Source organism: Aptenodytes patagonicus, chromosome 1 (assembly GCF_965638725.1).
Source record: "Aptenodytes patagonicus chromosome 1, bAptPat1.pri.cur, whole genome shotgun sequence".
NCBI lineage: Eukaryota > Metazoa > Chordata > Aves > Sphenisciformes > Spheniscidae > Aptenodytes > Aptenodytes patagonicus.
The window spans coordinates 200,415,668-200,443,108 of record NC_134949.1 but is presented as its reverse complement, the minus strand read 5'-3'; the positions used below and the strand labels follow the sequence as shown (position 1 = coordinate 200,443,108).

The window sequence follows — 27,441 nt, the reverse complement described above, 5'->3', positions numbered from 1 at the left end:
CCATTTAAGCAACATGCCACTGTATATGCCTCACTTTAAATAATTTTTTATGCATGTTTAAGTGCTTTTCTAGGCAGCTGAACACGGGCACTCCTCTTGCTAGCATGTTCAGTAATAAAATTATCTTTTATTTCCTACCTTCTTCCTCCAGCAGTTCCCAGTTTCACTGTTAATGCAAAGATATTAACAGTTATCATGGGCATTTCCTGGGCTCGCTCTTGGTTTCATGCTGGAAAGTTAGTTTAAGTAATTCTTTCAGATTTCCCAAAGCAGCAATGAACCACGTAAGAGAATCAATTGCCCACTGTGCAAACACATGGAAACACTGCTAATTACAGCCTTTCACCCCAGTTAGCTATGACAGTGACAGTCATTCCCGAGTATCACACTAAGCTATTACTTTTACATTATTCAGGAATTAAGAGCTCTTTCAGAATAAGAAGTACTAGAAATCTTTACAGGTTCTTCCAGTTTGTAGTATCAACTTTTATGCATTATATAATTTGCAGCAATAAAATTTAAGCTCTGATTTCACAAAAACAAGGTAACTTATCCCTTACCTTATAAATTTAATTGAAATATGTGCTGTATTGTCATTCTCAGCTGGCTGGCTAGTTCGTCTTTCAAAGAAAAAAGGGAAATACGAAAAAGAGGAATTGCTACTTGAGGTGGGTGTCACTACTGCTAATGATTTGGTTCTGTTCTTTTCAACTGAAACATTAAACTAGCATAGCAGTCTTGTGACTAATGGATGGGCAAGCAAGTATCAGAAAATTGCTTCAGCTTTCTCAATTAAGGGCACTTTGACTATCCTTGGGAACAATGAAACTCCAACTGATACAAAAGCAAAAAAAAAAAATTTAAAAATAAATAAACTGTAGCAATCTTTCAATTTCTAGCTCTTAAAATTTTTAAAAGGCAGCTTTTGTAACAGATTTGGTAGATGAATGAAGTGATAAAAGGCTTTGACCTAATGTCATTAACAGATGCTGTTGCTATATTAAGAAAGCATAATGATTTTTGAAAGTTATTGAGTCGCTCAGTTTTTTTTCTTACCTGTAAGATCTCTGAGAGGTACATGCGTCGCTCATCATTAGCTTTGTGGTAAGCCTACATTTAAAATAAGGGATATAAGCTACCATTAAGCAAAATATTTTAAAAATTGAATCATACAGGAAGAAACAAATACACAGCAGAGCTTTTTTCCAGTGACATATTTTGTGGAACTATTCTATTGTATGTTCCACACATATTGTCTGTTTGTCAGACAACATAATGGCTTTTATAGATCAGAGGCATACAGTGATTACAAACCTTTGCTTCTTGTTCCAGTCTAAGTTCATAGTCTTTTAGCTGATTCTGGAGACTTTTCTTCTCTTCTTCCAGTTGTTTAAGAACCTCCTTTAAGGAACCCTGTGGTTATAGTAAATAAAATTATGTTTTACAAATATTTCCATTCTGTGTAAAGATACCATCACCATAGTCCTTATTCTTCAAACATTATGATGTTTGTCATTCTATTTGCTTCTTGTGCTTTTTGTTACATGGTTCCAGCTGGCACACTGCAGAGACAAAAGCAATTAACCATATGCTACAATTATCAGTTATGGACTACACGTTTCCACTGTGTTAAAATGATACAGATATGGTTTTCCACACTGCTGCTCCTTGATAGGTTAGCAAAGTCACCTTGGTGTGACCAGCCAGAATTGCTCCTTACTTCTAACCAAAGTTCACTCTGATGGCTCCTTTTTAGTAGGAAGAAGATTTCAGATCTCACCTGCACATCCATTTTCAAACCACTTGCCAAGAGAGCTGCTGGATTGGCTGAAGAGGCACGTGGAATGTCAAAGGTAACTCATAACAACTTGGCCAGAAAGCAGTATTTTGTGGGGAGAATTATCTGTCTTAGGCATGTAGCCATTTACCTTGTCTACAATTGGGATGAGCTAGAGTAACAGTGGTAGAGTCCATTTTTGGTTACTGGCACTGGCCAGTTTTTGCTTGCTGTGTAGTGGAAGTAGAATGCACACCCAAGCAGGTCCTCCTCCATTTCTAACACAGGAAACTGCTTCTTATAATCCCCTTCATAAATTGATCCACTCAATCCAGTAGAGACATTCTTATCGGGAGGCTCTAATAGAATCACAGAATCATAGAATCATTAAGGTTGGAAAAGACCTCTAAGACCATCAAGTCCGACCGTCAACCCAACACCACCATGCCCACTAAACCATGTCCCTAAACGCCTCATCTACTCGTCTTTTAAATACCTCCAGGGATGGGGACTCCACCACTTCCCTGGGCAGCCTGGTCCAATGCTTAACCACTCTTTCAGTAAAGAAATTTTTCCTCACATCCAATCTAAACCTCCCCTGGCGCAACTTGAGGCCATTTCCTCTTGTCCTATTGCTAGTAACTTGGGAGGAGAGACCGACACCCACCTCGCTACAACCTCCTTCCAGGTAGTTGTAGAGAGCGATGAGGTCTCCCCTCAGCCTCCTTTTCTCCAGGCTAAACAGTCCCAGTTCCCTCAGCTTCTCCTCAGAAGACTTGTTCTCCACACCCTTCACCAGCTTCATTGCCCTTCTCTGGACACACTCAAGCACCTCAATGTCCTTCTTGTAGTGAGGGGCCCAAAACTCAACACAGTAGTCGAGGTGCGGCCTCACCAGTGCCGAGTACAGGGGCACGATCACTTCCCTACTCCTGCTGGCCACACTATTTCTGATACAGGCCAGGATGCCATTGGCCTTCTTGGCCGCCTGGGCACACTGCCGGCTCATGTTCAGCCGGCTGTCGACCAACACCCCCAGGTCCTTTTCCGACAGGCAGCTTTCCAGCCACTCTTCCCCAAGCCTGTAGCGCTGCATGGGGTTGTTGTGGCCGAAGTGCAGGACCCGGCACTTGGCCTTGTTGAACCTCATACAATTGGTCTGGGCCCATCGATCCAGCTTGTCCAGGTCCCTCTGCAGAGCCTTCCTACCCTCGAGCAGATCAACACTCCTGCCCAACTTGGTGTCATCTGCAAACGTACTGAGGGAGCTCTCAATCCCCTCATCCAGATCATTGATAAAGATATTGAAGAAGACCGGCCCCAAAACTGAGCCCTGGGGAACACCGCTTGTGACCGGCCACCAACTGGATTGAACTCCATTCACCACAACGCTCTGGGCCCAGCCGTCCAGCCAGTTTTTGACCCAGCGCAGAGTACACCTGTCTAAGCCGTGAGCCGCCAGCTTCTCTAGGAGAATGCTGTGGGAGACCGTGTCAAAGGCTTTACTGAAGTCCAGGTAGACCACATCCACAGCCTTTCCCTCATCCACTAGGTGGGTCACCTGGTCATAGAAGATCAGGTTGGTCAAGCAGGACCTGCCTCTCATGAATCCGTGCTGGCTGGGCCTGATCCCCTGGTTGTCCCACACATGCCTTGTGAGCGCCCTCAAGATGAACCGCTCCATAATCTTCCCTGGCACCGAGGTCAGGCTGACAGGCCTGTAGTTCCCCGGATCCTCCTTCCGGCCCTTCTTGTAGATGGGCGTCACATTGGCAAGCCTCCAGTCGTCCGGGACCTCCCCCATTAACCAGGACTGCTGATAGATGATGGAAAGTGGCTTGGCGAGCTCCTCTGCCAGCTCCCTCAGCACTCTCGGGTGGATCCCATCTGGCCCCATAGACTTGTGAGTGTCCAGGTGGCATAGCAGGTCGTTAACTGCTTCCTCTTGGATTATGGGGGGGTTTATCCTGCTCGCCGTCCCTGTCTTCCAGCTCAGGGGGCTGAATAGCCTGAGGATAACTGGTCTGACTGTTAATGACTGAGGCAAAGAAAGCATTAAGCACCTCAGCCTTTGCCTCATCCTCGGTGACAATGTTCCCCCCTGCATCCAATAAAGGATGGAGATTCTCCTTGGCTCTCTTCTTGTCATTAATATATTTGTAAAAACTTTTTTTGTTGTCTTTAACGACAGCGGACAGATTGCGTTCTAGCTGGGCTTTTGCCTTTCTCATTTCTTCTCTGCATGACCTAACGAGATCCCTGTACTCTTCTTGAGTCGCCTGCCCCTTCTTCCACAAGCGGTAAACTCTCCTTTTTTTCCTGAGTCCCAGCAAGAGCTCCCCGTTCAGCCAGGCCGGTCGTCTTCCCTGCCCGTTCTTCTTACGGCACAATGGGACAGCCTGCTCCTGCGCCTTTAAGACTTCCTTCTTGAAGAACATCCAGCCTTCCTGGACCCCTTTGCCCTTCAGGACTGTCTCCCAAGGGACTCTCTCAACCAGCGTCCTGAACAGGCCAAAGTCTGCCCTCTGGAAGTCCATGGTTGTGGTTTTGCTGGCCCCTCTCCTTACTTCACCGAGAACCAAGAATTCTATCATTGCATGGTCGCTAAGCCCAAGACGGCCTCCGACCACCACATCTCCCACCAGTCCTTCTCTGTTTGTAAACAGCAGGTCGAGCGAGGCACCTCCCCTGGTAGGCTCACTCACCAGCTGTGTCAGGAAGTTGTCTTCCACACACTCCAGGAACCTCCTAGACTGCTTCCTCTCTGCCGTGTTGTATTTCCAGCAGACGTCCGGGAAGTTGAAGTCCCCCACGAGAACAAGGGCTAGCGATTGAGAAACTTCTGCCAGCCGCTTATAGAACGCTTCATCCGCCCCTTCATCCTGGTTGGGTGGTCTATAACAGACTCCCAGCAGGATATCTGCCTCGTTGGCCTTCCCCCTCATCCTTACCCATAAACACTCAACCGTACCATCATCACAATCGTTGAGCTCTATACAATCAAAACACTCCCTAACATACAGGGCCACCCCACCGCCTCTCCTTCCTCGCCTGTCCCTTCTGAAGAGTCTGTAGCCATCCATTGCAGCACTCCAGTCATGAGAGTCACCCCACCATGTTTCCGTGAGGGCGACTAAGTCATATCTCTCCCGCTGCACAATGGCTTCCAGCTCCTCCTGCTTGCCGCCCATGCTGCGTGCATTGGTGTATATGCACTTGAGCTGGGCTATCGATTTTGCCCCCGGCATCGGCACGCCACCCCTCGGCTCATCTCTAGCGAGCCTGGTTTTATCCCCTTCCCCCTTCGAACCTAGTTTAAAGCCCTCTCAATGAGCCCTGCCAATTCATGAGCCATGATCCTTTTTCCCTTGTGAGACAGCTGGACTCCGTCTGTCACCAGCAGGCCCGGTGCCATGTAAACCTCCCCATGATCAAAAAAGCCAAAATTCCTCCGACGGCACCAGCCCCTGAGCCACGCGTTGATCAGGTGTGTTTTCCTGCTCCTTTCAGTATCCTTCCCTGCCACTGTAGGGATAGAGGAAAACACTACCTGTGCTCCCGATCCTTGAACCAGTCGTCCCAGTGCCCTGAAGTCCCTTTTGATCACTGCAGGACTTCTCTCTGCAACCTCATCGCTGCCAGCCTGTATAACCAGCAGCGGGTAGTAATCGGAAGGCCGTACCAAACCAGGGAGCTTCCTAGTGATGTCTCTGACCCGGGCCCCAGGGAGACAGCAGACTTCCCTGTGGGACGGGTCCGGTCGGCATATTGGGCCCTCTGTTCCCCTCAGAAGGGAATCGCCTATGACAATTACCCTCCTTTTTTTCTTAGCGGAGGCAGTCGTAATGCGTGGGGCTGACTGCCTCACCCTAGGCGACCCCCCGGATGGACCTTCGTCTACATCCTCGCTTGCCTTGCCCTCAAGTTCCAGGGCCCCATATCTGTTGTGTAAAGGCAACCGGGAAGGTGAGGGAGGCCGGGCGGGGGTTCGCCTGGCACCCCGAGCAGGGACCCGTTTCCATCCCCCCCCGTCGCTTAGGTCCCCTCTTTCTACCTGGTGGCAAGAAGGCAGGGGATCCTCTGCTTCTCGCGGAGCCTCCTTCTGCTGCCTCTGCCTCAGGGACGGTAGGGTGCGGCTCCACCAATCTATCTCCCTCTCACACTCCCGGATACTCCTCAACCTTTCCACCTCCTCCTTCAGCTCTGCCACCAGGCCGAGCAGATCATCCACCTGGTCACACCGCACACAGGTGGTGTCTCTGCCGCCCTCCGGCACAGCTGACAGGCTCAGGCACTCCCTGCAGCCAGAGACCTGGACAGCTGTATGCTTGCGTGTGAGCTCCGTCTGGGTCGCCACATTCCTTCTGGCGACGGCTTTCGGCCGAGTGGAAACCATAGCCGGTCCTCTTCTCGGAAGCCGACGATTACCAGTTGAGTAGGCCTCTGGAGCCAACTCTCTCTCTGGAGAGAGTTTATGAAAGCTTGCTAATGGTAAAAAAAATCCCAAAACTAATTTAAACCTTAAGGGATCAATACCGGGTCCGGTCCTATTTAACATCTTCATTAATGATCTGGATGATGAAGCAGAGTGTCCCCTCAGGAAGGTTACAGGCGAGACCAAACTGGGAGGAGTGTCTGATATGCCAGAGGGTCAGTCGTACTGCCATCCAGAGGGACATCAACAGGCTGGAGAAATTGGCTGACAGGAACCTCATGAGGTTGAACAAGGAGAAGTCCGAAGTCCTGCACCTGGGGAGAAACAACCCCAGGCACCAATATATGCTGGGGGCTGCCCAGCTGGAAAGCAGCATGGTAGAAAAGGACCTGGGCGTCCTGGTGGACAAGAAGTTGAACATGAGCCAGCAATGTGCCCTTGTTGCAAAGAAGGCCAATATTATCCTGGGCTGCATTAGGCAAAGTGTTGCCAGCAGGTAGAGGGAGGTGATCCTTCCCCTCTGCTCAGCACTGGTGAGGCCACATCTGGAGTGCTGTGTCCAGTTCTGGGCTCCCCAATACAAGAGAGACGTGGACATACCGGAGAGACTTCAGTGAGAAGGGCCACAAGGATGATTAAGGGACTGGATCACCTCTCCTGTGAGGAAAGGCTGAGAGAGCTGGTCCTGTTCAGCCTAGAGAAGAGAAGGCTGAGGGGGGATCTTATTAATGTATAAAATTACCTGGAGGGAGGGTGCAAAGAGGACAGATCCAGGCTCTTTTCAGTGGTGCCCAGTGACAGAACATGAGGCAATGGGCACAAGCTGAAACACAGGAGGTTCCCTCTGAACATCAGGAAACACTTTTTTACTGTGAGAGTGACCGAGCACTGGAATAGGTTGCCCAGGGAGGTTGTGGAGTCTCCCTCCTCAGAGATATTAAAAAAATGTCTAGACATGATCCTGGGAAACTGGCTCTAGGTGGCCCTGTTTGAGCAGGAGGGTTAAAGACAATGTCCAGAGGTCCCTTCCAACCTCAACAATTCTGTGATTCTGTGACCTTCAACCACCTTCCGGGAGGTTCCTGGAATGCGTCGATGATAACTTCCTTCTCCAAGTGGTAGAAGAGCCAACAAGGAGAGGTGCTATGCTGGACCTTGTTCTCACCAACAAGGAGGGGCTCGTGGGGAATGTGAAGCTCAAGGGCAGCCTCGGCTGCAGTGACCACAAAATGGTGGAGTTCAAGATCCTTGGGGCACCGAGGAGGGCACACAGCAAGCTCACTACCCTGGACTTCAGGAGAGCAGACTTTGGCCTCTTCAGGGATCTGCTTGGTAGAGTGCCATGGGACAAAGCCCTGGAGGGAAGAGGGGCCCAAGAAAGCTGGGTAATATTCAAGGATCACCTCCTTCAAGCTCAGGAGCGATGCATCCCAAGAAAGAGGAAGTCAGGCAAAAACGCCAGGAGCCCTGCATGGATGAACAAGGAGCTCCTGGGCAAACTCAAACACAAAAAGGAAGCCTACAGAGGGTGGAAGCAAGGACAGGCAGCCTGGGAGGAATACAGAGAAATTGTCCGAGCAGCCGGGGATCAGGTTAGGAAAGCTAAAGCCCTGATAGAATTAAATCTGGCCAGGGACGTCAAGGGCAACAAGAAAAGATTCTATAGGTATGTCGGGGATAAAAGGAAGACGAGGGAAAATGTGGGCCCCCTCCGGAATGAAATGGGAGACCTGGCTACCCGGGACACAGAGAAGGTGGAGGTACTCAATGACTTTTTTGCCTTGGTCTTCACCAGCAAGTGCTTGAACCTCACCGCCCAAGCTGCAGAAGGCAAAGGCAAAGGCAGGGACTGGGAGAATGAAGAGCTGCCCACTGTGGGAGAAGATCAGGCTTGAGACCATCTAAGGCACCTGAAGGTGCACAAGTCCATGGGACCCAATGAGATCCATCCGCAGGTCCTGAAGGAACTGGTGGATGAAGTTGCTAAGCCACTACCCATCATATTTGAGAAGTCGTGGCAGTCTGGTGAAGTCCCCACTGATGGGAAAAGGGGAAACATAACCCCCGTTTTTAAAAAGAGAAAAAAAGGAAGACCCGGGGAACTACAGGCCAGTCTCACATCTGTGCCTGGCAAGATCATGGAACAGATGCTCCTGGAAGCTATGCTAAGGCACATGGAGGACAGGGAGGTGATTCGAGACAGCCAGCATGGCTTCACCAAGGGCAAGTCCTGCCTGACTAACCTAGTAGCCTTCTATGATGGAGTGACTACATCAGTGGACACGGGAAGGGCTACACATGTCGTCTATCTGGACCTCTGTAAGGCCTTTGACACGGTCCCCCACAACATCCTTCTCTCTGAACTGGAGAGGTATGGATTTGATGGGTGGACTGTCCGGTGGGTGAGGAATTGTTTAGATGGTCGCATCCAGAGGGTAGTGGTCAATGGCTCAATGTCCAGATGGAGATTGGTGAGGAGTGGCGTCCCGCAGGGGTCCGTATTGGGACCGGTACTGTTTAATATCTTCATCAATGACACAGACAATGGGATCGAGTGCACCCTCAGCAAGTTTGCAGATGACACCAAGCTGAGTGGTGTGGTCAACATGCCAGAGGGATGGGATGCCATCCAGAGGGACCTGGACAAGCTCAAGAAGTGGGCCCATGTGAACCCCATGAGGTTTAACAAGGCCAAGTGCAAGGTCCTGCACCTGGGTTGGGGCAAGCCCCAGTATCAATACAGCCTGGGGGATGAAGGGATTGAGAGCAGCCCTGCCGAGAAGGACTTGGGGGTCCTGGTGGATGAAAAGCTGGACATGAGCCAGCAATGTGCGCTCGCAGCCCAGAAGGCCAATCGTATCGTGGGCTGCATCCAAAGAAGCGTGGCCAGCAGGTCGAGGGAGGCGATTCTGCCCCTCTCCTCTGCTCTGGTGAGACCCCACCTGGAGTCCTGCGTCCAGCTCTGGAGCCCTCAGCATAAGAAAGACACGGACCTGTTGGAGCGGGTCCAGAGGAGGGTCACGAAAATGATCAGGGGGATGGAACACCTCTGCTATGAAGAAAGGCTGAGAGAGTTGGGGTTGTTCAGCCTAGAGAAAAGAAGGCTTCTGCAACACCTTATTGCAGCCTATCAGTACTTAAAGGGGGCTTATAAGAAAGATGGCGGCAAACGTTTTAGCAGGGCCTGTTGTGACAGGACAAGGGGGAATGGCTTTAAACTAAAGGGGGGTAGATTGAGACTAGATATAAGGAAGAAATTTTTTACGCTGAGGGTGGTGAACCACTGGCACAGGTTGCCCAGAGAGGTGGTGGCTGCCCCATCCCTGGAAACATTCCAGGTCAGGCTGGACGGGGCTCTGAGCAACCTGATCTAGTTGAAGATGTCCCTGCCCACGGCAGGGGGGTTGGACTAGGTGACTTTTAGAGGTCCCTTCCAACCCAAACTATTCTATGATTCTATGACTTTATTGTTACAACTGTGTCTTCCATCTCTCAGTCAGTACCTTGGTCAGACCAGTTCAGCTTCCACTTATTTGGGCATCCATCCAGCCTAGCACAGTCTTCTTTGGTCTGTTCCAGAGAGAACTTTAAAATGTCATTTGTCATTACACAAAAGATTATGTCATTCTCATAAGAGCATTTTCATCTCACGTCCATAACTTATACCCTTGACTTTGGACATCATCAAGCCGTTCTATTTTCTGGACGTGTAAAGTGATAGTCCTGCCAATGGTTTCTAACAGATAGCCACCAAACATATACATCTGCCTCTTACATCTGCCTGTTTGAAATCTCCTGTCTTCTTTCTAGCATCTGCAGATCATTGCATCTTTTATTCTTTTTCATAATTTTCTGTACAACATGTTACTTATTCGGCTCCAAATTTTATTTTTCACAAAAACATTTCTGTGTGTTACTGAGATTTCCCTAGGAATGATTTCCATTAAAGTCAAGATTTTGCAGGAGCATGGCAAAAGTCATAGTACTTTTAAAACATATCACCAAGAGAGAATAACCCCTCCCACTGTTAAAAAAAAAAAAGATACAGAAAAGCTATACCTTTTAAGAATGTTTTGCACTTGACTGAACTATTATTAACTTTAAGCTATTATAACAGACACACTGGAGACATGAAAAAAATTGGGGTTTTCTGGTTTTTTCCTAATTAAAGCAGAAGTATCTTGGATACAGATTAAATCTTTGTCCTAATACAGAAGGCTCCTACAGTCAATACAGTCAACATTGGCCAATTCAAGGAGAAAAAGTAAGCTGCAGATTAAAGAGAAGATTTGGGTAACTTCCCCTAGGGTCATGTGTTATTTCATTACAACAATGTCTGTACAGAATTAAACAAGACAGATAGAGAAGGCCTCCGCACTGTCAAGCTAGGAAACTATTTTTTTTTTGCCTTCTTGACCTGACTGCACATTAGAGATTATATCTATGTGACAGCATATTTTGTACAACATATTTTGTACCACCTACAACATATTTTGTACCACCACAGTAAGCTTAAATACAATAAATACAGAAGTTCATGCTGCTCTCCAGATTTGTTCTATGTAAATCCACAGCCCACTATTCATTTCCTCACTAGATTGTCCATCTGTCCATTGTGTTATGTAAGACAGCAAGACTTGGTGTTGCAGCTGTTAGTCACAGCAGAGCAATTTGGTATCTCCTCAGTGATGGTACTCATCTGATTTCTTTGAGTTCTTTCACCTACAAAGTAAACTACTTTCAGATCTTTTTTCATTTAATCTTTTCAGAAGCACTGTGTATTTTTTGCTGCCAATGCAGCTGGCCCAGTGCAGATGCCTGGGCATTCATTCAGCTCTGGAGCAAGGATGATATCCAACTGCAAGCAAACAAACGGTGCACTACACTGCTTCTGATGAGCAAGCAGACGGAAATAGGTTGATAATGTGACTAAAGTGTACAGTTATCATCCCTACAGTATCTGGGTGCCTCATAATTTGTAATGTACCTATGCTTACAATTCTCCTGTGAAATAAGAAAGTTATAAATTACTCCCAATTTGCAGATTGGGAATTGAAGCCCAAAATCAAAAAGGCACTAGAGTCTAAATTGCACTTCAGGCAGAATTTAGCACCCTAATGCTAGTAAAGCAATCTATGCAATGTCTTATATTCTTCACATCTGGTTTTGTCGTATAACTTAGGTAGGCATCTGAGCTGTTGCTATTGCGGTTGCCCATAAGCACAAGCTTAATCAAGCTGCTCAGTTTGCTGCAGAAAGCCTTTATGGAGTCTCAAAGCAAAGCTTCCTGGTGGTTATCTCCCTAATGGGGCACAACCTGAGAAGCATGCTTCTCCACCCACATTACATGAGGAAGGAATCCTCTTCTGTCTAACAGCCTAAAAATCAACCCACAAAGAAATTAGACGAGTTAAATTTTAGTCCTCTGCCACCCTAAGAGCTTGAATTCTCATATCTCATATCCTGAGAGTGCCCTTGCCATCGTACTTAACTAGTGCTGAGATAATTTTTGAAGCCAGGCCGTTAATCAGTCTGAAATGCAAAATTTACATGGATGGAGAAGGAACAAGTGAGAAAGGCTGCAAGGTCATGCCTACTTCTGGAAAAGAGGCAGGATTTCAGACACAATTCTTCGGTGTTTCTTACCGACTTCCCATTGGTTTTCCATCTCTACTATGCACTCTGTTGTGAATCCCGATCTAGCTGCCTTTCTCCCAGTAAATACCTAGGAAACTTAGGCACCTAACTCAGCTTTCTGACTTCTATTCCTGTGTCCACGCATGTAATTGATTATGCAGAGCTCAGTATGGCAATACTGAAGTTCTTACGGGAATCTAGTGACACAGATGTTCCTACTCAACTAAAAGACCTCTCCAAGTCCCCAAACACTATAAAATGCAATTTCAAAAACAGACACAAGAAAATTTTAAATGGTAAAACTTCAGAGGTTCTAGAGATCCACTTTAGTCAGGACTGGTTGTAAGTTACCTCCCACCGCTACTTTCAAGGCAGTAATTGAAGAACTATCTGAGACCTTACATATGTGAAGTCTTTAGCTGCTGCACAACAATACAAATCAAGAAGTGAGAAACACCACCATACGAACTCAGCCAAATCATTGAGGGCTGGATTTGCCTTTCCTGAATTCTGTGGGAAGTAAGCAGAAAGAAACCTCATTGAAACAGATTCAATTTTCGATGCTTATGGTTGTATGATCAGCTTAGTGCTTAATTCAGCAAAACAACACAAAAGCAAAAGCTCACAGAAAACAGAGTTTAAAGCATACAGTAACACAGACTTGTAGCAGAGTTCCTGGAGCACAGAAAAGCCTCAGTACAAAGCAAGGACCAGTGACAGCTCAAGAGAACCAGAAGGAGTCTCCCAGGTATGCAGCACTCCCCCAGAAGGAGAAATTGCCAACAAAACTCTAGGATGAACCAGTAAGATAAATTCTGAAAAAGCTTTTTAGAAGTGGTTTAACTGAATATTTAAATGTTTTTTTTTAAGTTAGATTTATTACAGGTTCTTCTACTAAGCCTTGAATAGCTGGACAATGTATTCCTGAAAAGGAGACATAAGCTGATTAAGGGATTTAACATGAATTTAAGATCCTTAGTTTTCAGTAAGTCGTCCATGTCAAGCCACTCTGAGCAATCTGGTAAGCTAAAAGACACGCTGAGATTTTAAATGAATACTTTCTTTATGTAACGGAATTTTGCAGGGCTTAGCAAGATTCACTCTCAGAGCAATGATACATTAAGTCTTGTGTCCAGCAGTGACCAAAGCCCAGAGTTTCACAAAGGGAACACCAATTCTCCAGTTCTTTTTTTCACACAATTTCCTTTTCGTTCGACTGAAGTTACATATTTGGCTTAACTCTTTCCAGAAAATGAAATTATACAGAATGATACTGCAGCTGAATTTTAAGGCCACCCACGTAAGTTGCTCTCATTCTGGATTTTTCCTTGCCCTGCTACCAGTGGCAACAGAGGTGACAATTTCTATCAATCATTTCACAACAGATAAGGTGACAAATCCATGACATCATCAAGAGGCTCAAAGTTGCTTTCACAAGAGCCCAGCTCATGCAGACTATTGATCCTTATGGCAATTTGCTTCAGTTCTAATCCTCTTTAACTTTTCTCCATGAGTTAGAACAGAAGCAATACATCTGTCAGTTGTGTGGAAAAAAAACAACACAAAAAGCCTTTGCAATCCATTCTACTTGACATTTTAAATCAAATGAAGTTTTGTTTAGAAAATAAACTCCCTTCCCTCCAACACTAGGAGCTGACATTCATCAGCTGATTTAGCTGAATCTTTTAACATATCATTTTAAACTCATCAAGAGCAAAAAGCAATAGTACATCATTAGTTTTACTGTAACAGAATTTGATTTTATGTTGATATCAATAAACTCACTAGTCATATTACTGGAAAAATGATACATAAAAATTACTTAGCATGACATATTTCTACATATAATATGCACTCGACATACATACACTAGATCCTGTAAGGGCTTCAGTACAGGTGAAGAAAGGCTCCCTGTACTTGTCTAAATGCCAAGTGCCCCCTTGTGGTTAGCATCATCTTTATAGTCGAAACCAGACCGAGAGTTGAACGACATGAACACAGCGTGTCCTGTTCACACCAGGCATTGGCAATGGCCAGGGTAAAGAAATCAGCCTGGAGACTTTGTGGAAAGTTCACGCTCCTTCAGTGTAATAGGTGTAGGACACTGCTACCCTAAATCCTTATGTCAACGGTCTCCACAGCATTGCTCATAGAGGTTATCTGCTGACTTGGGGAAGAGGAAGTTAAAACGGAGACCTCCGTTGCTGTGGTTCAGATTGACAGAACAAGTTGTTGCTGACTCTGAAACGTTTCACTTAGAGTCTCTCCTGGTAGGCCTGAAAAAGGCTGCAGGTTGCTTCCTTATACATTTTCTCTGGAAAATATCCTAGGGTCCCAGTCAATTGCTAAAGAATTCTTGAGAACAGCCAGATAATAATGTCACTTGACTGCAAGATTTTTCCCTGATTGTTTTCTTTGAAATACAAAGTGTATTCTGCCTCTGGGAATACCACAAAGTGATTTGAGTAAAATAGTCTGCTGATTTGTGCAAGGCCACCAGGAGGAACAACTAATGCAAACATGACAAGGAAAGGAAAAAAAGCAAATCAAAAAGGTCTCTTGGAGGCATCCAAAATACTTGTCCGAGGTCAGGTGAAAGGAGTAGGAAGGGGAAGTCTGTGAGGAGGGAGGATACAGCTTAGGGCACTCAGACCAGACTACAGAACTTTCTCCAAAATACTTCCAAGTTTCATGAAAAGATAGGATACCAGCTGGACGTGAGCCAGCAATGTGCGCTCGCAGCCCAGAAGGCCAATCGTATCGTGGGCTGCATCCAAAGAAGCGTGGCCAGCAGGTCGAGGGAGGCGATTCTGCCCCTCTCCTCTGCTCTGGTGAGACCCCACCTGGAGTACTGTGTCCAGCTCTGGAGCCCTCAGCATAAGAAAGACACGGACCTGTTGGAGCGGGTCCAGAGGAGGGTCACGAAAATGATCAGGGGGATGGAACACCTCTCCTAAGAAGAAAGGCTGAGAGAGTTGGGGTTGTTCAGCCTAGAGAAGAGAAGGCTTCAGGGATACCTCATTGCAGCCTATCGGTACTTAAAGGGGGCTTATAAGAAAGATGGCGGCAAACGTTTTAGCAGGGCCTGTTGCGACAGGACAAGGGGGAATGGCTTTAAACTAAAGGGGGGTAGAGCTAGACTAGATATAAGGAAGAAATTTTTGATGCTGAGGGTGGTGAACCACTGGCACAGGTTTCCCAGAGAGGTGGTGGCTGCCCCATCCCTGGAAACATTCAAGGTCAGGCTGGACGGGGCTCTGAGCAACCTGATCTAGTTGAAGATGTCCCTGCCCCCAGCAGGGGGGTTGGACTAGGTGACTTTTAGAGGTCCCTTCCAACCCAAACTATTCTATGATTCTATGATTTCTTCTTCCCATAGAGCTACTGGTGACTTAATCCAGCAAGAGCAACAAGGTTCATTTAACAGTGACTTGCTAGAAGAATTGTGAATATTTCCTATGCCATTATAAAGTGCTGATGTTCCCTATAGGCAGTTATCAACACCTACTGAAATACAAAATCTTTGTTGCGTGTTTTCATAAACCCAAGGTTCCCCTCCTGTCATGTTGCCAATGCTTTCTCCAGTGTGACACTGCCACATGTTCTGCTTAGAGTTTAAAACTGACAGCAAAAACCCTGAGGTGGTTGTGTGAGGGTCTCAGTTCTGTGGTCACTGTGCTCTCAGAAAGGCAGCTTTGCAAAGCAAGTATCTGGCCCTTTATGTCAGAATTTTCTCAGCTATGGTGCTGGACATTCCTGAAAATGGTGATTTATCACAGAAACCTTGGTTCCTTGGCTAATCTTAACTAGAGCGTTGCTAAGGCAATGCTATCAGGAGTGTGCTCTTCTGAACTGATTTTGCAGTATGCTTTTCAGTATTTGCATACTAAAGCCGCTATCTAGGGATTCTTTCTTGCAGAAATGATGAGAGAGAAAGGAATAATTTTCTTTCTGCTTATACGGGAAATTATGCTTAGCAGAGAACATGTATTTCACCAAAACTCATTTAATGAAAATACACGAACAAATGAATGCTGCATGTTTAAGAGAGGCAAGTAAAATTCACATCATGTTATACTTTAGAGAGAAGGCACTCCTTCTGTAATTATTTCTGAAGTACTGTATAACATTTGTATTATTCATTGGGACATAAAGGAAATTACTGACTAAACAGTTTTCACTGTTGGAACTCCCTTGTGCTTGTCACTGTTTAGGTTATTTTTAATCTGCCCGCAGTACACAAAAATGATTTTCTAAACTCTGGCTGTAAAAATTTGTGTGTTCAAGGTATTGGTTCTGCATTTACTGTCATGTGACACCTACAGGATTTTTTTGAAACAAAAAAAAAGGATTATCTTCAGTCAGTATAAGGACTTCAGAATGATAATTGTATATTTAAACGGTTAAGGGGTGTTTAGCAAGGAATCATTCCATCAGTACAATTCTAATTCTAAAGCAAAAATAGTGCAAGCCATCTGCAACAATTATTGCAGTTTATCAACACAGAAAATCCTCTGTGCTTCTTGCTCATCACTCCAGAATTTGCATTTGTATTCTTCTTGTTCAATTAGGTTTTTATAGCTTGCTGACTGCCACAGTCCCTGATGACTAATCTTTTTTTTATTTTCCCTGTAGTGCTTGATAACAGGAAAATATTTTATGCTACCTATCTCTAAATGGGATGAATTACTCTACGGACATGTTTTTCTCCTTCTATTGACTATGGTAGGACCTTAAATGACCAGCTGAGTGAGATAAATCTCTTTAGTATCTTTGAAATATCTCCTCTGTTAAATCAGCTGAAATTGTGTAGGAAGTTAAGAGTTATTAGAGGTCCTTTTAATAACTCTAACTGTGTAATTCTAACTTCCTTTGGAACATAGGTTAAAAAGACTTGCAAATACTATTTAATTTTCTAAATATGTTGTTCAAAACAAAATGTACTGTCTACTGTTGCCATATTCTAGAAATTGTATCATCTTGCTGGAAGAATCACTTTGCTATCTTTCCACAGATCTTCATATGGAACTGCAAGTTGAAAGCTGAATATCATAGTGTACTTTTGATTTAACACACACACGCACAATTTTATATATACCCACTCTCAGCATTTTTACTTTGAGCAAATGTAGATTGATGACTGGCTGCAAAGCTCTTTGTTTTTCTACACCCACTCACCACATCTGCTCTTTATTCTCATCTGTGGAGAAGCTAAATATTCCCCCCTACTCCCCTGAACAACTCTCAAAAACATAAAAAGGATTTGGATAAACCTATATACCTAAACACCACAAAATGATCTGTGTATTTATTTTTACCAATGTTTTACCTCCTAAAATTTAAAAGAAAAAAAAGCAGCTCTGCATTCTTCAAGAGTATCTGTAAATATACAGACTTTTCTGATAGCTTCAGTGACTCAAAAACAGCAAAGCCCACAAAATACATCTTTTTTCTTCCCCTCTTTCCATCTCCCGAAAATCGAAACAAGATAAAATGAAACATTTCACTAAATCCCTACGCGCTTTTTTTCCCCCTCCGGCTAGCAAACAGAAGAATGTATTCACTCTAAGCTGGAAGGCTGAAGGAAGGACTTAAAAATGCAGAAGAAAAAACTACGGCATGGCACATGGGCTCCAGACTTCCCTAGGTGTCGCCGAGTAAGTCTAGGACTCTTCAAACTGTCTTCTAGACTCCTTCTAGCAGTATGAACCTTTCAGTTGTGCTGTCATTCTTTCCTTTGTGGGAACAGTAATCAAACCTCTCAGAACCATAGCTCATAGGTGAGGAGGCAAGGCAGTATTTAGTAGGGATTAGAAATGTACTGGACTGGTGCAGCCCAGCTGCTGGTAAAGGAGATTATCTCACTGGTAATGACTCTTCGAGTGCTTGGCAAGGTGTAATTGGATTTAAGAGAGTACTAGCAATTGGATGGAAATAAACACTTCTGATACTGTAAGCATGCATGCCAGGCTGTGCTTTACAGGCTGACAGGAATAACATTGTCTGAAGCAGACTCCACCGTAAATTTTCTAGATCAATGTTCTGTCTTCAAGACTTTTCTTCAAATATAATCCCAGTTGTATTTTCAAATCAACTCCATGAAACAGGAAAGTGGGATGGGAAAGATTTTGTTTTCTTTTTAATTAACTGTTTAAAACAAAAAATCCTGCCAACCTCGAAAACACCATGGTCTCTAGGACAGTACTAAAACTGGCAAGAATGTTTACTATCTGAAAGCCATGGATCAGGTCAGAAAGAGCAGTTAATTATTCACACCCTGCTTACTACAGACAATCATTCCCACTAATAGGGCATGCAGCTGCCTCTAGGCTCAGTAAACTCCCATTAATCTTACAGAATCTGAAGCACAAAAAAGTAAGATGGAAACACTTCTGTAAGCATAAGCAACTGGAATAAAAATCATCAGAGCCCTGCCTCATAATGTTCATTATTCCTGCTTATGTTACAAGGCATTATCACATCCTTATCTGCCTTCCTTATTTCTAAAAGTGGGTAAGCCACTTGCTGCAAAGAAGGCCAATGGCCGCCTGGGCTCCGTTAGGAAGAATGTTGCCGGCAGGTTGAGGGAGGTGATCCATCCCTTCTCTTTAGCACTGGTTAGACATATCCAGAGTGCTGGGTCCAGTTCTGGGCTCCCCAGTACAAGAAATATATGGATTTCCTGGACCAAGTCCAGCACAGATGAGGAGAGGCTGAGAGAGCTGGGACGGTTCAGCCTGGAGAAGAGAAGGCCCCAGGGGATCTCAGCAATGTGTATAAATACGTGATGGGAGGGAATGAAGAAGAAGGAGCCAGGCTCTTCTCAGTGGTGCCCACTGACAGGATGAGAGGCAATGGGCACAAACCGACACACGTGAAATTCCATCTGATCGCAAGAAAGCACTTTTCTTACTGTGAGGGTGGTCAAACACCGGAACACATTGCCCAGAGAAGCTGTGAAGTCTCCATCTGCAGAGATATTCAAACCCAACTGGACATGATGCTGGGCAACCTGCTGTAGGTGGCCCTGCTTGAGTAGGAGGGGAGGACTAGAAAATCTCAAAGGGGGCCCTTCCAATCTAAATGATCAAGGTTTAACATTTTTCCATTTACTCATGGAACTAGTCCAGCTACTCCGTCTCATATGCCTTACTGCAGGTCCAATCACACAACCTTCACTCAGTCAAAAATTTCACTACATGATTCCTCCCAACATTCAGGTCTTACGTACCTCCTATTTAATGATTTTACTCTATACTTTATAAATTTATAAGCAACTGCATATCTCAGATAATATAAAGGTAAGCAGGACTGATTGTTTTGGTTTCTAGACCAGGCTGCTGATATTCTCTGTCATGAAAAAACAAAGATTATACAAGTTCTTCAATTACACTGTGATTTTTTGTTAACCAACTAAATGCCATAGTACTCACCACAGGCATTTGATCAAAGGTGCGAACAATGGACAATTTATCTACAAATAAGCAGAAAATTTGACCCATTGATATAATTTCAGCATATAATCATGAATTCTATTGAAAACCAGTTATGAATACCCATTTCTACCTGCTGGATTGCCACGAATGAGGTCTATTTTCTCTTGAAGAATATTAATTTGCCTTTCCAGCTGTTTGTTCAATTCTACTTGTGTCTCATATCTGGTTTTCCATTCACTACCTTAAAAAGAAATACAGGGTTATTCTGTTTCCCAGATTAGTTCATGCCATTTCAAGTAAAAGTTAGCATTTTTTCAAACTGTTCCCACTTTTTTCTGGAGACTGAGAGAGTCTCCAGTTAGTAATCCTCATAATGAGGATTTTTGCATATAAAAGACCTTGAAAATATAAATCAAGGGAATTTTTCACTGGTCTTACTGTGGCCAGAATAGTAACCAACTCTATGAATTCATGTTATTCATAGTTTCATTAATAATTACAGCTAACATGCAGCATGTAGTATTCCTTAATTTCACATTTGCAACATCACACCTATAATAGTCATGTTTGAAAAGAGAAAACTTAAATTTCTAAATAAAAATTTGTATCGCTGCAGGGCCTACCCAAAAGAATTAATTGTCTGTGTTTCCTAATCAATTAGCAAGAGACTGTTGCAATTCACTTACCTTCATCTTCAACACTGCCAAGTCTTTTCTCCAGTTCTGTTACTGTGTTTTGCAGTTCAAATACTGAGATTTCAAGCATTTGCCTGTGGTATTTAGAGAAGTCAATAAATTGGCTATTGCAATAATCTTATTATTAAAAAGAATAAATTGAATATATTTTCAGAGTAAGCATCTATTGGTCTTTCCTATGTAATTACATCATCTTGCCCATGTTTTTTAATGTATTTTTCTCTATGGATACTACAGTGCCTTAAAAACAATAGAAGCATTTCTACTTTGTCAATAAAATTACTTCCATAAAAACCAAGACCAACATTTCCTAAAATTTAGTAACTGTCTAGCAGATCATCAGAATTAAGCAAATGTAGAGAAGACACCGGCTTTAATTTTTCATCTAAAAGAAGATGCCCAAGGAGTATGTTTTTTTGAAGCTGGGAGGGGGCACAGCCAGGACAGCTGACCCAGACTGGCCAAGGACATATTCCATACCATATTGACATCATGCTCAGTATATAAACTGGGGGGAAGCTGGCCGGGGGGGCCGCTGCTTGGGGACTGGCTGGGCATCGGTCGGTGGGTGGTGAGCAATTGCATCGTACATCACTTGCTTTGTATATTCTTTTATTATGATTGTTATTATTATTATTTTACTTTATTTTATTTCAATTATTAAACTGTCTTTATCTCAACCCACGAGTTTTTCTCACTTTTACTCTTCCAATTCTCTCCCCCATCCCACCACGGGGGGGGAGTGTGAGCGAGCGGCTGTGTGGTGCTCAGTTGCCGGCTGAGGTAAAACCATGACAGATGTGTTATTTGAAATTCTGAATTCATTCTTCATTTTGAACAGTGGCTCAATGATTAATAGTTATTTTCTAAATTGTACCCATAACAAAACCAATCAAAGCATACTATGCATTATGACTATCAGAAAAGAAAGCCAGTGATTAAAGTAAGATGAGTGTTACAAAAAAATACAGGAGCTAAAGCCACCATTTTTTTCAGTACCTTCAACTTAACCTTGTGGGAAAATATATTTTTGCCTATTGATTACTTCTGTATACTGGCTGGGAAGCCAGACAACTAAGTACCATGGCAACTGGGCTCTTTCTGTCTTGGAAGGTATGACCAGAAGCAGAAGCTAGCAGAGGACTTACTCTAATGAGAGCACAACCCACCTGCATGCATCATACAACGTGCTGAATGACTCTCATCCTTTTAAGTGGCAAGATGGTAGTTTAGTGTGCTACAATGTATCATATGATCTCAGTCATGCCACGAGGAAATTACTGCTAACTAACCGAATTATTGACCATATTTATGCCAACAGCCTGGTTATTTTTGGAGATGTCTATGGAGAAATGCTCCTGCCTGTGAGATCCCAGGAAGTCAGCCCACACCAGCATAGCTGCAAGAGAAACACAGTGCAACACAATGCAAGAGCAGTTTGTGGTCTTGCCCTTAAAGTTAAGTTTGGAAGGCCAAGATTTAAAAAAAACAACCAATGGTTCTTGGGTTCCTCCATTTTTCAATGCCCAAATTGAGGTATTTCAAAAGAACTGAGAACACAACTCTGCAAATAAGGCCCTTTGGAAAACGCTTTACAACACCAATATGACAATAGATGTCTTAAATCTTAGCCTAGTTCATTAAAACATGCAAGAGAGAAGATCACTGTGCTGTCCTATTTTTGGTGTTCTTTTTTTAAAGGGAGGCTTCCATGTCAACATGGATCTTCTCTTTCTGAACATGTTCATAATGAGAAATGCTCTTCAAGAAATAGTTAATTAGCCTATAAGAAATCAAAGCTCTGACGATAGAGCTCATCACTAAGAAACAGGGAGGGCTGAAGAGCTGAAATAGCAAAGAAATATAAAGAAGAGTAATTTAAGGTAATTCAAGTAAGTTTTCGGTGCAAGAAAAAAACACACTGGAGCACAATAAGAGATATCTTGAATGGTAGGGGAGAGCTGGGTCTTCCAATCCCTCCTTGCTCCATTGCTCTTTTTGTCCCTGCCAACATTAAATTAGTTAGCAAGGACATAGGCAAAGAAATAATGAAAGTACTCATAATTTGCTGGAGACAAGAAGGGTGTGGTGAAAGCCCCCAGCAAAGGATAGACTTGAAACACATGAGTCAAAAAGCTTAGATGCAGGAAAACCAAAGGAAATCTGAGTGCTGCTGCCTATTTGCTCCCACTCCAAATGAAAGAGGCAGATGGCTAGGAAGAAGAAAGACAAAATCTTACTACATTGCTGGTATAATTCCAATACAAATAGATAAGGTATCCATAAAGCAGATTTCTATCAACCTCTCAGTGCTTGGAAAAGAGGAAATTATGACGACAGTGAGTGTTAAAATGGGATTTTTGGAAGGAAATAACACTGTAAATTAGACACAGTCAAAGCTGTAACTAGAGCTGAGCTGTATCAAAATGAAACTGTTTTCCTTTTCAAACAAATCCTAACTAGGTGCTTAGATGGATGCAGAGGGATAACACAGGAAGAATGAGTTCTTTAAATCCAATGTTTTCAGTTTTTAATTTCTGTTACCATTCCAAGACTATATACAACATTTCTTACATTAGATTTTATTATTCTTTCTGCACCATTAGCAAAACTGCCAGCCAACTTCCAATTATATTTTGTCCTGATGAAGATATGTACAGAAATGATAAAATGTCAGGTGTTAGACTGCAATTGCTACACTGACAGAAAGTCTTATTTTCATTTGGCAATTGAAATCAGTTTTTAAAAAAATCTAGTTATTATTAAACATTTAATACTCCAATAGCACCCAGAAAATAGCCAGAGTGAAACCTCTCTATTTCAGTCAGCATATATGCAGTAAATTACAGTCCCTGCACTGACAGAGAAGGGATGTAGAAATAAATCACTTTGAGCGGCTTGATAAATACTTCAGCTTTTTAATGTATTGGAGTATTTTGCATTTCTGGAGTTATTTCTAACTGTGATAGGAAGTGACGGTCATGCCCTGTATCTGTTACTGTGAATTTAATGCAGCTGTATATAGCTGCCTGCCCAAACACAGACTTGGTCTGTACTTAGAGGGACTGTGGTGTGACTTTACCTGCAGCCTCACATGTGTTAAACATAATTAGACATATTCAAGGCCTATGAATCTTTCCCATGTCAATGGACAATTTATAGTCATCACAGAAGAAAGCCCATAAATCCTGGAAGCTCACATTTAAGTCATCAGGGGAACTTAACTACATCCTTGCATACTAAGCATAACAAGAAAGCTCTTGTGAAGAAAAGGAGAAAAAAGTGCAGTTCAGATAAGAAGGCTGTGATTGAAATGACAAAAGAAAAAAATTGCTGAGGTTCTTTTAAGACAGTTTACAGGTTTTATTTTACTTGAAAGTGACAGCCACTTAGGATGAAAGCCATTTTCCCTCACGTTTTGCTATCCAGATCTGGATATCTGGTACACTTATCAGGCAAAAGACTGTCTGAAGCCATTTTCTATAGTGGAGAGAAAAACCAGTGAAACATTACAGGAGCAGCTCAAGGCACATCATCAGTTCTAGGGCATCAGCTCTATAACATGGCAGACCTTTACCGATTCCTGTAGAAGACAATATATATAGATGCCTTCAGAACCTATGAACAAAGCAGAAACAATACTGCGCAGTGCAAAAGGCACCACAGGGAAGAGCATATAGAGTTTTGAAAGCTACAGACTTCTGACACCTGCAGTCAGCAGTGTGCTGGGAAAATACTGCAGCTTTCCTTGCCAGGAAAGCCACAGAAGCTGAAATCTCTCAAGCTGAATTAACACACAACTCCATGAACATTAGTAAGTAGCTGACACACATAAATATATGTCTTAAGACCTCTTTGCCTATTAAGAAGTATACTGCAAGATGCATCTAACAAGATGCCTTCTCTTTCTCTCTCAGAAACATTTGCCATGACAGTTCCCAATCAAAACTTGTACTGAATCTTGATTACAGTAATTCAGAGTCAGATTTAAGCTGACTTTCATTAAAGCCTTTGAAAGATTTCACAGTGTTACATCCACAATCACTGAGAATCAGCAGGGACTTTAGGTACAGACCCCTTACGGACATGGATATTTCAATTTACTCTTTGAAGTAAAAATCTCTTCTTCATGAGTGTTAAATGAGAGTGGTAGGTGGGCTGTTAGCAAACTGCCTAAATTGCACAATAATCAAATAAGCCAGTAAAAAGATGACAAGGGTGAGATGGCTGTGAAGGAATGCAGACAGCTATCTGTCAATCTCACAGTCATCCTCAGCTTGCTTTATACCCAATGGAGAGAAACAGGTACCTCCTAGGGTGTGAGTCATCTCATGCTAAAACACCCAGCCCAAGATCAATCACACCTTCAAAGAGCCTTTCTGTATTCATTGACTATACATGCCACTGGTTTAGATGTAGATGTCTAACAACCCTGGTCATTAACAGTTAAGTTGAATAACTAACTTCTATGAAATAGGCAATAATGGTGTTGTCTTTGCACACACAAGCTACACACAGGAAACAGGTGCAGAATGTACCTGGAGCACCAAGTCTTTTACTGTCATGCCATCAAAATGAAGGTTTTTATTAAATATGTATTTTCCTTCCATCGGCAAATAAGTCACCACTTCACAATGTGTCCTGGGCTTTGGGCCCAGTCTTGCAGAAGATTCTCAGGGATATCAGCAAGAACTTAAGGTACATAAAGAATCCAGGTTTTCATTAATTAAAAAAAAATAAATCAGAGCAGTGAAACAAAGCCAGTACCATTCTGCTTTTTACCTGAACACCTATAGTATCAGGATCGTGTGCCAGGTAAAAAAATTGGTGCATGCAGAGGAAAACTGATATATTACACTGACACACTACTGTTCAGGAGACTTAGTAAAAGGACATTTGCTTACACATTGGTGCAAATATGTCCAAGCTCCTTTTTGTGCCATTTTGAACGCAGAAGCTGCCCAACCATTTTGACTCTGTTAATATTGGCTTCCCCCTTTCCATTAGTGAATAAACATTTTATAAACTCCACAACTGCAGGACTAGTTTGAAAAGAAGGGATATTCCATACCATGTAATGTCATCTTCAGCAATAAAACTGGGGGAGTGGAGTTTGTCAGGGCTGCCATTGCTTGGGGATTGGCATCGGTCGGCTGGTGGTGCACAACTGGTTTTTTTGCATCATTTGCTTTTCTTGGGTTTCTGTTTCCTTTTCCCTTTTTTTTTTTTATTAAACTGTCTTTAACTCAACCCACAAATTTTCTCACTTTTACCCTTCCGATTCTCTCCCCCATCCCACTGGGAGGGGAGTGAGCGAGCAGCTCTGCAGTGTTTAGCTGCCTTACTGCGGTTAAACCATGACACCCAGTCCTCTTTTCCATGCCTGTTCAGTACCAGCCTCATTTTGGCTAAAATTATTTATCCAACTTCTTCAGGCTCCTTGTGCTAGTCCCAGCCCTTTGGCCAGCTGTTCCCATTGCCCTCCATGCCCTGTGCCCCACACTGTCTCACCAGTCCCAGCCGTGTTCCCAGCACAGCCGAGCCGAGCTGTGGGACCTCCTGGGACGCACACGGCCTCCCAAGCCGCTACCCACCCACCCACCCACCCACCGCATCAGCCGGAGCACCCACTCAAGGCAACAGCCGCCATTTTGCCGCAGGGAAGCGACAGGAGCCCCCGGCCGGCCAGTCCTCCGGCGCGGCTCCCCGGAGCAGCTGGCCGCCGCGGTGCCCGGCCTCAGCCCCGTCCCCCGCCGGGCACTCACTTCTTCCGCCTCTCCCGTCCCAGCTCCAGCGCCAGGCGGTCGGGGTCTGCCACCCGGCGGCCGCCGCCTTCCCCCATGGCGCCGCACGTCCCCGCCCCGCGCGCACCCCGGCGTCGGCGACCGTTGCGTGGGGTAACGGCCGCTGCGCGCCCGGCGGAGGCCTGAGTAAGCGGCGCGGCCCGCCCTCCCGCGGCCGCGGTGTGGCCACAGGCGGGCGGGTGGTGGTCCTGGCCCCCGGCCCCGTCACCCCTCGGGGCGGGCGACCCCAGTCTCCGCAGCCGCGGCGGCTCTCGCTGCTTAGGGAAAGCGGAGAGGGGGAGATGGGGGTCGGGCGCGAACACCCGCCAGGCAACCGGCGTCGCCTTCACCTCCTCCGGCCGAGACCTGTGCTGTGTCGTTCAGTCTGCACACATTTGTAGCAGCTCCCGCCAGTCGCTGCTGTAACGACCCCTCGTTTGATGAGTTTTTTCTTCCCTCTGTCCCGGGAAGTCCCCAGCATGTGGTTTGGGCAGCACCAGAAATGTATGGGGAAAATATGACACAGTTTTGGCCCAGTTAAAGAGTTTTGACCATGTAGGATGAACTGTTGGTGTGCTAAGCTTTTCATGACCTGGGAAACACAAGTATGTGCAGATTTTTTTTGAACATTTCTTTTGGATGGAAAGTAGCACAGTTTTAAATAAACGCTTTGACCCACATGTGAAGGCAGGCAGAGCACGGCAGGGCCTGGTCTTAAAAGAGCACCTAGCACCCTTGATAATTGTGATCTGTGCTGTACATAAACTAGTTTGCAGGTACCTAACTTGAGACAGGACAGAAAAGCTTAGAATAACTGGTCTTAATCATCACTGATCAAGTCAATGGAGTTAATTAGTCAACATATACTGGCTAATATTTTAATTATCTTACAATGGTCCGGATTCATGCTTAAATATGTTTGATGTTGCATTTTTCAAACAAGGAATTTCAGAGCAGTTCATGGCTTTCTCAAGGTAAAGCTTTATGGGGTGGACTGAATGAATCTAACAGCTTAATGCTGCACTACCTCTGTCAGGCTCTCCCTGTCGCCTTCTCTGGTTGCTTCAGTGCCAGCTCTGACATTCGTGTAACTCTCTAACAAGCCAGTACAGCTCATGAAACCTAGAAGACTTACATCAGGGAAAATGCTTGCAGTTTCTGCTGGTTATTGAGCTGAAATGGCTCACCAGCTCCTCAGAAAAGCGCCAGAGATGATGTAAGGGACAGGGTGAAACTAGGAGTGATTAGCATGCTCTTAGATCAACTCACCATTTCATGGGACCTAGTACTCACTAGAGAAACTATCTGTTCACTTTCTCAGGAAGGAGATGGGCTGTAATTTTGCTTTACTGGTGTACTATGAAAAACCAAAGGGTATAGTTTCTTAGTTACTCAAAATTAATTCTGTTGCGCGAGCAGCAAGCCAAATGCAATAGCCTTACAGCTTGTTGGGTAACAGAGGCACTGCTTGCAAAGTTTAAAATGAGGGTTATGTATTACCATTACTTTAACACAGCATGTATCAGCATTGCCATCTAAAAGTCGGCCCTGAAATTTTGTGCATTTTAGTCCTAAGGTGGTAGTTTGTGACACTGGAATGGGCCGATTTAACACCTTACTGATACTGCAACAGCAGGGTCACTAATCCAGCAGGATCTAGTGTCCGGGGGTAGAACAG

General features: G+C 44.3%; 1 protein-coding gene across 3 annotated transcripts in view; it reads right to left on the bottom strand.

Annotated features, from left to right (window-relative positions):
• The window catches only part of CCDC169 (coiled-coil domain containing 169), a 35,618-nt gene extending 9,796 nt beyond the window's left edge, over window positions 1-25,822 (bottom strand). For 2 of the 3 annotated variants that reach the window (XM_076364251.1, XM_076364252.1), the window contains exons 1-6: window positions 25,746-25,822; window positions 19,972-20,054; window positions 19,416-19,526; window positions 19,283-19,323; window positions 1,315-1,413; window positions 1,057-1,110 (exon numbers count right to left, since the gene is read on the bottom strand). In XM_076364251.1, the coding sequence (XP_076220366.1) occupies window positions 1,057-1,110; window positions 1,315-1,413; window positions 19,283-19,323; window positions 19,416-19,526; window positions 19,972-20,054; window positions 25,746-25,822 (465 nt within the window). The remainder of the gene's footprint in view (window positions 1-1,056; window positions 1,111-1,314; window positions 1,414-19,282; window positions 19,324-19,415; window positions 19,527-19,971; window positions 20,055-25,745) is intronic. The other variant, XM_076364253.1, reaches the window with a different exon arrangement.
• Window positions 25,823-27,441: the final 1,619 nt, after the last annotated feature.